Here is a 15,823-nt window from a genome sequence, read left to right as displayed (position 1 = left end):
TTGACCATGTCTACATGCCTTAATGCACTGAGTTGCCGCCATGTGATTGGCTGCTTAGAAATTAAGTGTTAACGAGCATTGGACAGGTGTACCTAATAAAGTGGCCGGTGAGTGTATAGTATATTATAGCTCAGATGTGTTTCATCAGATTTCCGCTCATGTTTACAATTTTGTGCATATTCAAAATATAACTCCTCCCATCTGTTGTCCGAGATTTGACAGACACAGAGGCCCATTTGGGTCTCTGACAGAGTTTAGAGGTGGCTGTTCGCCGCTCTTTATCGGAGGTCTACGCACGGATGCAACGCGTCCCAGCCCACAGCAGAGCGGGTCCACTAAAATGAACTGAAGCTGCTACACTACTAGCCGCGCTGCTCACCTCTATCTTTACAGAGAGAGAGGACACAAGCGACGGACGGGTCTGTGATACTCAGAGCACATACCTGAAGCCGGGGAAGTGCACCTGGGATGGCTCGTTAAAAAAAAAGGTTCTCATTTTGCGACAATTTGAAAATTCTACAGACAGGGAGCGCTCTTGAACCCCTCAAAATCTCTGAAAGCACAACTAGTCGATCACGAGTGGCTCAACAGGTAGATCTATAGATAAACTCAACTTTCAGAAATTTGACCGACCGGATTGACACTTCAGCGTGAGAAATCGGGGGTGTGGCGTGTGAGCGTGTGAAACCAGTCAAATGCGTGTATCTCACGGCCAATGCGTGAGAGTTGGCAGCTCTGCGGAAGCTTCAACGGCAATTACAACTTCATGTCGCTGACCAAGACGTTGAACCTCGCCGTCACGTCTCCTCCAGCGGTAGGTCTCCGAGCCAAGGCTATACCTCCGAGCATCAGAGAGCCCCATACGGCGCGCGTGCGGTTGTAATTATTTTGGATTTATTACACAAGGTGACACATTACAAACACTGTCCAAACTATAATTTGAACGTCCTAAATTGACTGCTGATAGTCAATTTACAGAAATGTGTACTCACCGGTAAGAAGCTTCGGTGGCCTCTGTGGTTGGCCGCTGAACTCCGGGAAAGCCTCCCAATATGGCCGCTGTAATCACATTTTTCTACCAATTCCAGCACAACAGCAACAGCACGCAATTTTATACGTCACTCTGCTACCGAGCAGCCTGCAGCTAGTTTAGCTAGCTTATCAAACTTCAACAAACTTCTCTCTCTCTGGTTGTTCTTTGAGCAACCAATCACAACACGAGGTCAACTGGGGTCGATTTTGCATGGAATTACTACAACTAGGCTATTTATATTTTTTAATAAATAACTGTTTTTGGATTCACTTTCACACAAGCTTTTGATTATTTTGTTTTAATTTAAATAAATAAATAAAATCAGAGGACATTTTACCTTTTTGGAGGATCTCAAACGCCTCTTTGCCAACCCGCCTCCTCTCAGCAATCACACTTTAAGAAGGTGGTGTTGGGATTATGCACTGGCTGGCCTAATCAGTGATGATGGAAAGTAACTATGTATATTTAATCAAGTACTTCTGCTCCACAACAATTTAGGGGCAGTTATTGCGTTATATTATTCCACTACATAATCGGTGAGATGTACTAGTTACTGTGCTGATTCAGATTAATGATGCAACACATGGATCAATAGATTATGATCTATTATCTATTTTATCTTAAGACTTTACCCCAGGGGCAAATTCACAAACTAGCCAGCAGTAGGCCTATGCGTTTGTAATCAAATAAGCCTCACCTTTACCACCTGCAACATTAAAGTGATGGACACATTAATGTATCAACAATTATAATACAATTTTTAATAACAATTTTATGTGAAATGGGCCATATTACATAATGGGTAGTTTTACATTTAGTATTTTAGTTATGTTTTGATACCAATACGTTTGTACTTTTAGTAAAATCTCAATTAGAGGATTGATTCTTTGTAGCAGAGTTGTTTAACACTGTTGTATTGCTAAAACTAGTATTATGAAAACATCAGAAGCCTATTCAAGAATACAGACAAACTGCTGTAACTTAAGACAATCTCACTTTTTGGTTGTGGTGCAGATGGACCTGATAATGTGACCAATCAAAGGACCTGAATCAGTATGTGTTGGAGATTTTACAATGCTTTACTGCTCCACTATGTCTGTCTATCATCAACTTTCACCTGACTTCATAATGGAAAAGTCAACCAGTTAGCATGAGGCTGTGTATGTCATGAAATCCATTAAAAGCTTGGACATTAGGACGAACACCTGTTCTGCTACTAATGCTGCTACAAGGATGAGTCAAAGAGTAAGCCACAAGTTAACTGTTGTAACAAAAAAACTGACATAGAAACAAGTATGTATACCAATGAGGTATCTTTCTATGTGTAATAGGAGTTTTCTTGGGTGATTTTTTTCAGATGTCTCCGACTGTGACTGCTCACTTGCTGCTGTATTAACAGCTGGATGTCTTTTTGCAATCAAAATCAATGATCAATAGTTTCTTGTTCCAGATGTACAATGTCCATTCCCTTTTAATATGTATACAGTATAGAAAAGAAAACCATATGATTTAATTTTTCACATCCAGAAGGGCATAGAAGCAAGAAGTAAATACATAAAATGAAAAACAAAACTTTTTTTTAGGCTCGGAATCTCTTTCTCCATCTGACAGACCAAAGCGTCTTTCACAGACATCAGGTCTTCCTGTTCTTTCATAAATGACTTCTCTCTCTCTCTCTCTCTCTGAGACATTTTCCTCTAGGGTCTGAATCTCTTCATCCATCTGACAAACTACAGTGTCCTTCACAGACATCAGGTCTTCCTACTCTTTGAAAAAACCCTCTTTTTTTAAGAGGGTTTTCCTTCAGGGTCTGGATCTCCTCCTCCATCTGATGAGCCAGAGTCATCTTCTCCACCTGAAATGTGAAATGTTTATTTACTGAATTTATACCAAATACTGATGTTTTAAGAACTCCTAGGGCTTTGTCTAGATTCAGACGGAAAATTATCACACCATCAGTCTTGGTACTGATAACTGTACTCTAGAACAATGTTTAATTCATAATTTACGTTTCAATTGAGAAATTGACTTTGTCAGTTATTTATTAATGACAGCATGAAGTTATGTATTTGACCTTTAAACAGATATGTACACAAGTGTGTCGAGCTGGTCTGGTCCAACACAAAGTGCGTAATAGAGGCGTTTTTGGAAGCCACTCTGACCTGTTGTCAGATGATAGCTTATCTTTATAAGGCTGTTATTCTTCAACATGTAAATCATTTATCGGAAATATACTGTACAGGTAGGCCTGTTGCACGAAACTAGGATAAGGGATTAAGCCGGGATATTCAAGTTATCCTGGATCAATTTAGCTTTGACTCGGTTGCACGAAACCGGATTAAATTAAACCCAGCCAAGTAACCATGGAGATTTATTCTTTGCGGCTAGCCTGGTCCAGAGCAGGCTAACCGCCAGGCTAAGATTAATCCTGGAGTCTCATGTGTCAAATCAGCTGCCGTCTGATCCGAAATAAACGTGTTTAACAGTTTTTTCCGTTGTCTTCTGCAGGTGTTCTGCTTTATTTTTATTAACATGTCATGCATTAGCCTACTTGTCACCATTGTTGTCGCGAGTTTGATTTAAACCCTACTACAGTTGTTTAGATGGTTAGAAATAGTTACAATGGCACCAAGATGCGGAGTGGGACTTTTCCCGGTGGGACGGTACTGTTTCGAGGCTGCCTGGCGTGTGGCCGGTGACCGGTGGCCGGTGACCGGTGGCCGGCAGACCCGCGAGTCGCGTCAGTGTCCACTCTTTCTGTAAAAGTAGAGATGAGCAGCACAGCGTCCGTGGTCTCAGCTTCAGGTTACAGGTCACGCTCCAAAGATTATTACAGTGACAATATTAATGTAGCAATATTCCCACATGATAATAATGGCAGACTGGTCAGAGACCAATACATTCATGATTCATTTTCTTGTTGCTTATCCTTCTCTAATAAAGAACAGTTTGTGTTAGGCTACTCCTAAATATGTAGGCACAATGTTTTTTTATTATAGCTTGGTTTCATAACCTTCTCAATTAGTCTCACATCCCTGGACCAATAACATGGCCTATATACAGTCCGTATGTAGCCTAGTGGAGTTTACATTCATCACACCAGGAACACCACAATGCTTGTTAATCTTTTTATTTTGGTGCGGTCACTTGTCAGAAGAATAAACCATAAATATTGTTTTACAAATGCTCACAGCGTGTATTAAAGTCACTTACTTCTTTTCTAGTTGTTGTCCCTTTCTGATTGTTCTCTATGAATATTAATTGTAGCCTACAAAGAATTAGATATAGCTTAGAGATTTGTGTATATGGTTGTAAAACATGTTCTCGCATTGTGAATAAGGGTTTGAAATTAAGCCTAGTCATTAAGGTCCATTTCCCGAGGAACATTATTCCCTCTGCTCACTTTTAAGGCAAAGGCTAAATAATAATACATTTTATTTACATAGGCCTAGTGCTTTAATGGCAGGCTAGTCAAAGATACTTTACATTAAAACCAGCAGATTCATCACATTAAAACAGAAACTAGCATATTTAAAGCAATTAAAACACAGTATAGCCTACAACTTTGTAAAATGTGGAGTGAATATAGGCTAAGTAGATATTTTTACACCCTACACATTCAGTCGGGTCCGCTATGGTCTGTTCGGCTTTTTATCTCCATTTGATAAGAGCCGTATTTCCCTTTCTCTATATTATCTTCTTCACCTCCTCGTTACTTTCCATATAAGCTGCTGCTCATTGGGTGAAACATATGGCGCATGAGTCTTCTCAATTCTGCATCAGTAATTCTGTGATCGATACCGTGGTCTATGTTAGAAAGCCGTGAACGTGCACTTATCCCAGCTATCTACAGCTGGCTTGACATAGCTTCACCAGTTCATCCCGGCTCGGCAAACGTGCAACCAATAAAGCCTCGATGAGCAGATCGCACTAAGTCAAGCTGTGCTTTTTCACTTATCCTGGATATCTTTATTCTACTTTCGTGCAACAGGACCAGGACAGACAGTTCATTTTGTCAGACTGGATCTCAGTGAATTTGTTACAAAAACATTTCTTTTTTTTTTAATAACACACACACACACACACACACACACACACACACACACACACACACACACACACACACACACACACACACACACACACACACACACACACACACACACACACACACACACACACACACACACACACACACACACACACACACACACACACACACACACACACACACACACACACACACACACTTTAAAATGTAATAGACTAAACCATTTTAATTACAAGAAGATTATAACTACAATAAAATAGATCAATTGCCCTATGTTTATTGTCAAATAAAAAACAGACTAGTTTTTCCCTTTTTCTTTGTGTGAAGGGAAACTTCATCTTTAGTAGGAGGTACAATTTCAGTGTGATTTAGCAAATGTGTAGATGTATTAGTTTTCTAAACCAACAATGTGATGAGGATTTTGTTAATTCTTTACAATAAAATGTGATGTTATTTTACTCAAAACATTTAGCACAATTGAATAAATCCATATCTATCATGACAATCCATCTAAGGTGAACGTTTCAAAAGTTATAAGGAGTGCATTTCTTTCAGCACTACATTGCTTATTAAAACAGAACAATGCGACACTATAGATTGAAAAAGGGGGTTTGGTTTAGGATTCAAACAGTGTCCGTCTGTCGTCTGTTTACATTTGAGTTAGCTTTAAAGCCTCGGAAAATACCCAAAGAATCCATAAAGAGCTCATAAAAACTTAAGAGATGTAACATGACTCCAAGAATGCTTGCAAAGCTTGGGTTAAACTCCTAACATCTTGGGGTCGCAAATAGAAGATTGCTTCATTTCATGAGTTCACGAGCCAGAACTATAGAGAGCCACTACTCTAGTGGGACATGTTCTCTTATCAATGACTCAGCACCTAACAAGCTACATCACTCCATCACTCCCAGTATACAACAGAGGTTGAGTAACATATTTACACTGAGAGTGTCACTTTCCAAAGCACATTGTTATTGAGAGCTCAAATTGTATCCATAGGGGACACATCCCTGACTGATGTTTAACCTCCCATTTTGTACATTTCAGGAATTATAGACACATGTGGTACATTGTGAATAACTTATTGTTTCAGCTGATTTGATGGTTGGGTCACAGTATTTGGACGGGTATGTCACTAATAGGATTAATTCTTGATAGATATTTATACAAAACAGTATTTAAAGACAATATAAAATGTCCCAACCTTTTTACAATTTAAAAAAGTCACCATTTCTGCAGACACTGAAACCAGAGACACGTTTGTTCATCTGTCTGGAGGAGGTTTGTGTCGCCTGGACATCTTTGATCTTCCTCCCCGAGGAATGCTATACGCCTCACTGATACTCCTCAAACGCCCTCCTGTAAGAAACCCAAAAGCACTCACTGAATAGCTCATAAAACTGACGCACAACACACCACCATCAAGACTCAGAATATAAGAGCAGGAGCACCTGTGACTCCCCATGATTTAGATTGAACAGCGAGACAACGTTACATGCGTCATTATTCAGCATGGAGAACAAGATGCTCCAGATGGCTGCTTGTTTGGCACTGATTTTTTCAAGTTAGTTAAAATTGAGATGATTTGATGGGAAAAAATGTCAGTTACATCATTAATTATTTTTTTATTTTTTTTCAAGCTGAACTGCACAAGGTCAAAAGCACAACTGTGTTGCTCTTAATGATCTATTCTTTGTACCAGGTGTGTGTGTGGGTGAAGGAATCTTACCCCTTGGGCCCCTGAGTGGAGCAGTAGCGGGGACAGTGAAGTTCACCACCACCCTCAGTCCTCCTGGGAGTCCATTCCTCCTGGTCAGCTGGAGCTTCAAAGAGGTGAATATCATCACCTTCACCAGCACAAATGTCACTGAGCCTGGATATGTCAACAGGATCTCTTTAGACCAAGCCACGGGAGGCCTGGAGCTCAGGAACCTGGTGCTGGAGGACAGCGGGGAGTACACAGTCACCATCACACAGGACGGAGGGCAGCAGAAACAGGGCAAGACTACACTGAATGTGTATGGTGGGTTTAACGTTGCAGATCTGATAAGAAATCACCAGTCAATCATTTGAAAACTTTTCTTCTAACCTAAGTTCTGTCTTTAAAAGACATTGATATATTGTTTTAGCACAGATGTCTTGATGTTAATCCATATCTCTTGATACTCCAGAAATCTGATGTTACCCATATGGTTTACACTATTATGATACAATGTCTAATTCCATATACTGTAATCCTGCAACAAATTCCATTTTTCTTTACTTTGAATCTAATTTTAGACTGTAAGGTGGTTCTGTGAAATGTTGGCAAACAGGATGTGGTGTTTGATTTGACTCGATTAATTGAATTTTGTCCAATAAATATGTATGGTCTTGTAAATGCACTAAAGTTCCTGCTAAAATTCAAGGATTCATAAGTTTTCTTGGTCACATTCACAGACAAAATGTGTAGGGAGATGCAATGTAGGACTAACAAATAAATGATTAAAAATTAAGATTTGTAAAGAAAAATTAGTAAGGAACAAATGATAAAAGATAAACAAAGTTCAGTAGTGAATAAAACAGTTTTATGTAATATGTATCTGTATTAACACTTTGAAACAAATTGATGAATAAAATGAAATATTTTTCATCGTATTGATGCTCTTTATATTCTGCCAGCACTGATAACCGGAGCCACCATCCAAACCCCTGCAGCTATTTTAATAGAAGACAAAAGCTCCACCAACCTCAGCTGCGAGGCGTCCGGGTCCATCAGCACCAGAGTTTGGATGAAGGATGGCCAGCTGCTCGAAAAGAGTGGCAGAGTCAGTTTCTCAACAGACAACAGGACAGTATTCGTGCAACCTGTTCACAGTTCCAGCCACGGCACCTACCAGTGTCGAGTCAGCAACCCAGTCAGCACCATGACTGCAGCCCGTAATCTCTCTGTGAACTGTGAGTACTGCTCCCTGAACACTTCCAGTAACTGTTGTTGAGCAAAGAAGACCCTGAATAGTGATTACAATATGACAAAATACTTTTATTACATTTCTGTACTTACTAAAATATACTTAGTTACATTTCACCATGGAATAGACAATATTAGGACTCTAAAGTTCAGACCTGTAGAGAAATAATGGCAAAGAATTAAGAGCTAATTTTATAAGGATACAATAATAAAATAATTAAGGCTACTTGTGCTTCACACCACTTTCTACTTCCGCTACAATTCGGAGGGAAATATTGTACTTTTTACTTTACTACAATCGTTTGAAAACTTTAGTAGTTACATTGGAAATTAAGATTGCATAAAATTCAGATAAAACAATTAATTGATTAACAGAATAATTATAGACCACCAACTGGATCCAACTATTTTGATAAAGTTGCCCCTGCAATATAGCCTTGGGAAAGAACTTGTTTTGGTGGAACATGTGTACTTTCAAAAGTTGTTTTACTCCTGCAACAGAAAACTGAGATTGGACAGATAGTCTAGCTAGCTGTCTGGATTAACCATAGTCCTCAGAAATCCGCAAAAGTTTGAAATGCCATCACAAAGGAAGAGGAACGTAACAGACATCCGGTCGAAAAAAGTGACATGCAGCAGTTTCTCCGGCGCCACCAGAGCAATCCCCAATTTTTTTATGATTGTCTGAATTTTACAAACCAAACAATCAATTGAATATCTGATAATATCCATGATGAAAATATTCATTTGTTGCAGTCCTTTACAAAATAGTTACAATATCTGCTTAACATCAACCAATGGTAAAATCCTGCTATTTACATTCTTGGTCTAATGATATAACACAAATCAGTTTTACAGACACATAGGGCATTTTTCTGCAAACGTTTTACACACACACACACACACACACACACACACACACACACACACACACACTTTATCTATCTATCCTTTCTCTGTGCAGTTGGTCCACATAACGTATCAATTAGTGGACCTTCTTCAGCTGCCCTTGGCCAGAGAGTGACACTGCAGTGCACAGCCAACTCTGTCCCACCAGCAAAATTCAGCTGGATGTTCAACGGCAATGAGACACATGTTAATAACTCCATGTACATCATAGAGAGGTTGGAGGCAGAAAGCATCGGTAATTACACCTGCACTTCCAGAAATATGGTGACCATGCTGGAAAACTCTACAGTTCTGAATCTGAGAGGTGAGATTTGCCCGTCTATCAGTGTTGAGTACATTTTAGAGCCAGGTTCATTTCCATGGGTAATAACTGTTGTCTTTTCATACTTCTTGAAGCATCCTGCGCTGCTCCCTGCTGGTCATTTTTACTGATGCTGATGAGTGCGCTGACTGTGAGAAAGTTAATGTAAAAGAAAGTGGAAGGTGAGATTAATGTTTGTATCGGTCATCTTTTTCATCTTAAACTTCCCTTTAATCTATTCATCATATGAACTTGCACTGCATTATTTTTTTTCACAGATTCTCTCTTTCCTGATGCATTTTGCTCATAACGGAAGACGTTGATTAAAATCAATAATAATGTGCTGTACATGAAATGCTATTTTGACTCATGACTATTTTATTGACTTTGAATAGATGCCAGAACTTAATACAGAGAAATAGAAACTCTCACATTGAAAATAAACAAGTATCTTTCTTGTTAATTAAATAGACTATAGAGATATAAGAGTGCAAATGCCTCTGTGTCCACATTTGGTACCACAAATAATAGCCCTATAAATTATGTTTACTTATACTGCCGAAATATTTAGCAGTTTTAAAAGCAAAATACAATTAAAAGTCTTCTGGGATTATTTTTGAAGACGCTAAACACTTTTTTCTACTTTTTTATTCTAAAGAATAAAAAAATAAAATAATGCAGACATAATTTTCCATGTCATTTTTTCCCTGGTATATGAAACTGTGTAGTTACATCTTGCATCATTCTCAATATCACGGCTATGATAACCTTGCTGAAAATGTGATTGTGTACATGTACAAGATGCAGCAAAGCTTAAGTTTGTGGCAAATGTTTCTGTTAAGAGCATAAAATAAATATTGCAAAACGTTTGGAAGAAATAATTTATGGCCCGTTAAGGAATTCTGCTATATTTTCTTGTACTGAGTCTATCTAACAGAATTATTGGGGAAACTGGCCATGACTTTTACATTTTTAATTGAGCCTAAACTAGGCAGCAATACACAACACGGAAGTATTATCACCAAAATGTAAGTCTTAAACATAAAAAGTATTTTTTAGTACTGTAAGTAATACATTCAAACCATCCTTTTTAGCGTTTAAGAATTCCCTGACATATACGCAGAGCTGTATTTGATGCATTTCTAGCCAATACCAACACATTTACATTGTAAATTGTCAATGCACCACTGTCTCTGTGAGAAAATATTTTTGCGTGCTTTGTCTTGGAGGAATGTAACTAAAGATGCAGAGCTGTGCCTGTTGCAGTTGTTATTCCTGTCGTGCCCTGTAAGACAAGCCATTTACATGCAGGCAACAAGCCAAGTTCGTCCAACTGAAACAGGCAAAGCTTTGCATCCCTGACCCGATTACCCTGTTGAACACCTGGGGCTAATTTAGCCAAGGACTCAGATTGGTAGAAGTAATTACACATCACTTTTCGGAGATGCAGCTTCTACCAGAAGGATTGACACAAGGTCACTGGTGAGAGGCTATAAAATGAATGCAGTGTTCTGCTTTGTGCTCCTCAAACTGTTTTGGCAAGCAAAAGAACAAGGCCAGCTGTGCTTTTGACTCACACCGAGTACATGTAGTGGTAAAAAACTGTTTTAAGTACACTGAATTAAAGGGCACTTTAATTTCAAATGAGCAGAATGCTAAGTATAAAAACAAAATCAAACAGTGTGCAATCAAACATTTAGCCTCCATACATAAAAAGGTACATACATACAACCCAAACATACTTTGCAAATGGTTTAAATTAGACCTCACCAGCCAGTCACCAGAATTAGAGTTATAAAGATGTATTGCAAACTAAAGAATGGGAAATTTAAGTATGTATACACTATAAAAGATTAAAACTTTTGACTTCAAATACATTCCTTTCATTTGTTGTATTTGTCACACTCACACAAACTTTGAGGACCTAATTAAGACATATTTGGATAGATAGATGAACAAATGGCGTATTTATAAACATTGTACAAGTTTTTGCTCTATTTTGTCAAGCCAACATGCGCAGGCACACATATTCTCACATTTATGAAGCGGTTGATATGAAGAAATAAAACAATGTTCCATCCAACAGTGAGCCTCTAAGGGGACCAAAAGCATAAGCGTTATCCCAGGTTTTACTACATACAATTAAAAAAAATAGTAAAGCATCATTTTGAGAAGGGTGCAAATGCTACCTTTATAGAAAATAACATAACATGAGAAACTCTGAGGCTATTTTAGCTCTAGTTCTACTTTCATCTCCAGGAAATCTAAACACAACAGTAAGTCGTGTGTGTTTTGAATTAGTTATCACAAATACTGTGCTTATTATGGAGCTGAAAGAAAACCAAATGGGAGTTTTGCTTTTTGGCTGATGGCACAAGGACAAACCGACAACTTGATTCACTATTACAGGGATATCTGGATAACTTTTAAATAAGTTAAATCTTCTGATATTGATACAGCTCGAAGTTGCAAACCATAAGTCATAACTATTTAGGAATTACTTTGTTCAAAAAGTAAAATACATTAGCTTCTTGTTTTTTTAGCTCATACAAGTCATTGTAAGATCAACATGTAGTTTCTTTAGACGTCACATTTTGACCACCAGAGGTTGCTGTTATACTGGTAGAGACTTCATAAACCAGCAGTCGGAAATAAGGCTGATTGTCAGTTGCGGACATTAAAATTACAGACTCGAACACTAAACACAGAAACGATCGGCCTTTAAGAGTTGCGATATTGTTTTCATTCCTGGTAAAAGCGCTGAGTGATGGAAAAATGCTTCCTGCCGAGGTCAAATACTCTTTTCCCCTTGGGTAAGTTTAATAATGTAACCTAGACACACTTCAATGAGATGTTAACTCTGGATTTCAGTTATGTAACTTGAAGTTTAAATCTAAATGAAGGGGACAAAATATAGGCCTAATCTTATTGTAGGCTACACATACATCAGGGCAGAGTTTTGTTTTTGTTTTTTTAAATAGTAGCCTAGCCTAGCCTGATTTAACACTGCCAGCTGTGAGGCTGTGGGTGTGTCTATCAGTCAGTGTTGGTGATAGTTCTGAGTAAACTTTGTTTCTCTTTGCAAATGCTATTTTTGTCGGTTTACCACATGTCCTCATTTGAGACTTACCACAGCCCAGTACTATTGACTAAAACACCAGCTGCTGGACATCCACGGATCTGCCTCTTTGTAACTCTTAAAACTGTAAGTTTCATTGAAGTTGATAAATATTAAAAATAGAAGCCAATGAAAAATACTAAAATAGTGATTGTTCCAAATTCGACACATAAGGTATTTTAACCTAACACAGATCACTTTGTAATAGTGTTGTGACAGAGTAAATTGCTGATGCATTAATTATATGCCCCTTTTGTGTTGTATTGTAATGTGTTATTTTGTCCACCACCTGTAGTGATGAACAATGAAAACTTGCAGAAAATTACCTGTCATACTGCTGAAGTTAATTTACATCACATTACACCCAGGTAAGACAAATTGATTTGAATTTTGTAAATTTTGCCTGGAAAAGCTGATTACAGTGCATGTTTACTGTATGTTGGCTACTGTGTCAAGTATTTACACTGACTGCTTTGTAGACAGTGAAAATTCCCCTTTAAAAGAAGAAATTTAAAAGGTCTCGGTTGCTTGTAGACTGATTTGTATGTAAAGGCCTCAGTCAATCAAGTCACACTAACTAGTAGGCTACAAGGTAAAAATCTAGTGAAATGTTGTCCCGTCAGCACCTGGATGTAATGTAATGACGCTCCCGAGCGCAGTGCCTTTCTTCAGCTCCCCTACAGCAACAGTGTGCAACATTAGATACTCAGTTATCTAGATATCTAAACAACACAGAGTCCAACCAAAAATAACAACACAAACAAAAATGTTTTATCAAGTGAAGACTACATACAACCGCAAGCAACAGGATGCTGTCATACAAGGATTTTCTGAAATTTCCACGTTTCACCTTTATCAGAATTTGAAACAATTTAGAGCCTAGTTCTATAAATCCAAAGCCGCTTCTATAATCAGTGATGTGAAAAAGTTAAGTTTGTTTGAGTACTGTTGACACTATACTGTATCTGAAATAATTATGAAAAAGTGCACCCAGAGTTTAACAAGACTGAACATCTCTTGCCTGCATATTACTCTCTTTGGCAGTTCTTGAGGCCCAAGAAGTCAAAGTATTGCCTGAAGTGACAGGATACGTCGGGCGTGATGTCACCCTGCCATGCCAATTCGTCCAAGCACCCCAAGGCACCAATATTACTCAGCTTCAGTGGACTCTCCAGCCACCAGAAGGAAAGGAAATAATCATTATTGTTGTTCATTTTCCATCTCAACATAATGTTCATGAATCATTCAAGGACAGAGTGGGTATTGCGGAACAATCTTTGATCATTAGAGGTGTGGAAATGAGAGATGCAGGGTCATACACCTGCAGCATCACCTCCTTTCCCAGCGGTTCATTAAAAGGAACCACCAACCTTGTTGTTAAAGGTGAGTACAAAAAGCCTTTTGACGCAAACTGTCCAATTTACTGTAAAATGAAGTAAAGATAAAATCCCTGTGATCCCGAGCTGAAAACTAAATTTGAATGCAATAATTGGTTTCTGTTTAAGTCTTTTTAATCCTGTCCTTCGCTTGTCGGAGGGGGAACACCGGCTTTGATTATCTTAGTAAACAAGTGGATAACTTGATAATCTGCTGTGTAACCTTGTGTGACTCAACTTCATAATTTATACAGCAATAATAAATAAATTGGGATTATGTAACATCCTTAATTTAACACACAGGGTTAATCACAGTCATGTTTCCTTTCCCAGAACAGATGATTTTATCTTCAGCTGTGGTTTCTGCTATAGTGATATCTATCCTGTTGCTGTTGGCGATCACGGCAGCCATAGTTTACCTCATCTTTATCAGAAGGTGAGTGTCTGCGTCTGATGTGTATCAACACGTCTTCAAGATAGCGTTCCGCTCACATTTTAAATATTCATTCAATGAAGTTTAACTATATTTTAGATTGAGTTCATTCAAAACATTAAAAAAGCATTTGTATCTTATTTTAAACAAGGGATATATACTTTTTTCACAAACGATTTCTGGGATTAGCAGGAAAATCACTTCATATAAAAAGTCATTTGCAGAAAAACTAACTTCACTTTGTTTCTTTACTTACTATCTGACATGATCGTACGCTTAGACACTGCATCTACATTGGTAAGAACAAAAGCACTTTTCACTCCATTTCTAGAGAAAAACTGATTCATTTATATTATTTGTTTGTTCCTCTTTCCTGGATTCAACTAGTGTCTGTCTTTCAGATACATGTGGACCAGTGGTGGATGTGGACAGAACATCTGGGATTTTAAGAGACGAGGTGAGCTGCTTCTCCGAATTTAATCTGAATAAATTTCAGTCAGTTAAATTATGCTGTGCGAGATAAGAAAACGAGTTGTTTCACCATAGTAACTTACCAGTACAACGGACAACAAAGTCTCCACGTAATTCTCTAACACTCCTTCCTAGGATGTGGTCTACTCTGACGTCAAGCTTAAACCATCCAAAGACGCTACACCTCCATCCAATGAGAAACACACAGTGGACGAAGATGTCACATACTCTGAAATTGTAGTTGGTCGTATTCACCAAATGAGATGAATTGTACTAAAAGGTGATGAAGTTGTTTTTCCTTGTACTAGTTGCACTCTTGTTTCTGTGTGCAAGTTGCGTCTACCATAATTTTGATACCATGTGGTGCAATCAGCACATCCTGACAGCGGCCAATGCAACCTAACCTTTGTGGCTGCTCCAACCCTTCTATTCATGCTCTCATATATAGTATTTTCCATGGTACCGCATTTTCAGCGAAAAACCACACAGTAAGTGATGCAGTATAAAAGGAAACATAACATATTTATCAAAGTGCTTTCATTAGTGATGGTATTCTCAAAGATAAAGAATATAGATATTTTGCTGATTTATATCCAGCTCTGTGTCATGGCAGTGTGAGCCGTTTGTGCAGTTGAATGGTGGATGGCTTCCCTCTGTGGCCGCAACGCACAGAGCTCCCAGCTGAGCAGAGGCGGAGTGCCGAGATCCCCTAGTGGTCCGCTAAATCCACAGTGCACTGGAACCGTGGAGGGAATTCAAACACTGTTCATCTAAACACACTGCCTACACGAAGATGACACATAGCTGTTATCAAATCGGCAAAGTATCCCAGCGTCTCTGTGGGGCTGTACTTGGGCTAAACGCTCAAACCAGCATGCCTTGCAAACAATCTCACAATGACAGTGCTACTATGTTGAGGTTTAGCCAGTATAATGTTTACCACCACAAACATTTGGTGACACTTGGTTTTAAATATTGAAGCTAGGAATGGTACAAACCGGCACAGCTCCAACATGGGATTAAGGCAAATGACTTCTTTTACCTTGCCATGTTGTGCAATGGAAAAACACTGACTTTGCCAACATGACTTTAGTCGTCACGGTGGATCTCATCACACATAGTCCCTATTGCTCCATTGCTGACCATCAAAGGGGGAAGATAAAAAAGGAAGACAGAAATGA

General features: G+C 38.5%; 2 protein-coding genes across 4 annotated transcripts; both read left to right on the top strand.

The window, feature by feature from the left end:
• The first annotated feature begins 6,566 nt into the window (after positions 1-6,566).
• LOC117946480 (carcinoembryonic antigen-related cell adhesion molecule 5-like) lies at positions 6,567-10,262 on the top strand. The gene is made up of 6 exons (XM_034874661.1): positions 6,567-6,648; positions 6,787-7,107; positions 7,746-8,021; positions 8,999-9,247; positions 9,340-9,426; positions 9,523-10,262. The coding sequence occupies exons 1-5, from the start codon at positions 6,597-6,599 to the stop codon at positions 9,411-9,413; spliced, it is 972 nt and encodes a 323-aa protein (XP_034730552.1). The 5' UTR covers positions 6,567-6,596; the 3' UTR covers positions 9,414-9,426; positions 9,523-10,262.
• A 1,611-nt stretch (positions 10,263-11,873) lies between these two features.
• LOC117946815 (nectin-2-like) lies at positions 11,874-15,823 on the top strand. Of its 3 annotated transcripts, XM_034875205.1 has the most exons (8): positions 11,874-12,057; positions 12,385-12,449; positions 12,658-12,730; positions 13,407-13,745; positions 14,072-14,174; positions 14,434-14,468; positions 14,573-14,628; positions 14,778-15,823. In XM_034875205.1, the coding sequence occupies exons 3-8, from the start codon at positions 12,667-12,669 to the stop codon at positions 14,907-14,909; spliced, it is 729 nt and encodes a 242-aa protein (XP_034731096.1). In that variant the 5' UTR covers positions 11,874-12,057; positions 12,385-12,449; positions 12,658-12,666; the 3' UTR covers positions 14,910-15,823. The 3 variants fall into 3 exon arrangements, with proteins under 3 accessions (XP_034731096.1, XP_034731097.1, XP_034731098.1); XM_034875206.1 differs by lacking the exon at positions 12,385-12,449 and having other exon boundaries at positions 11,894-12,057; XM_034875207.1 differs by lacking the exon at positions 11,874-12,057 and having other exon boundaries at positions 12,300-12,449; positions 14,452-14,468.

This window comes from Etheostoma cragini, chromosome 6 (assembly GCF_013103735.1).
Source record: "Etheostoma cragini isolate CJK2018 chromosome 6, CSU_Ecrag_1.0, whole genome shotgun sequence".
In the NCBI taxonomy this organism is placed as follows: domain Eukaryota; kingdom Metazoa; phylum Chordata; class Actinopteri; order Perciformes; family Percidae; genus Etheostoma; species Etheostoma cragini.
The sequence above is the reverse complement of the archived record's forward strand: the minus strand, read 5'-3'. Positions and strand labels throughout refer to the sequence as shown.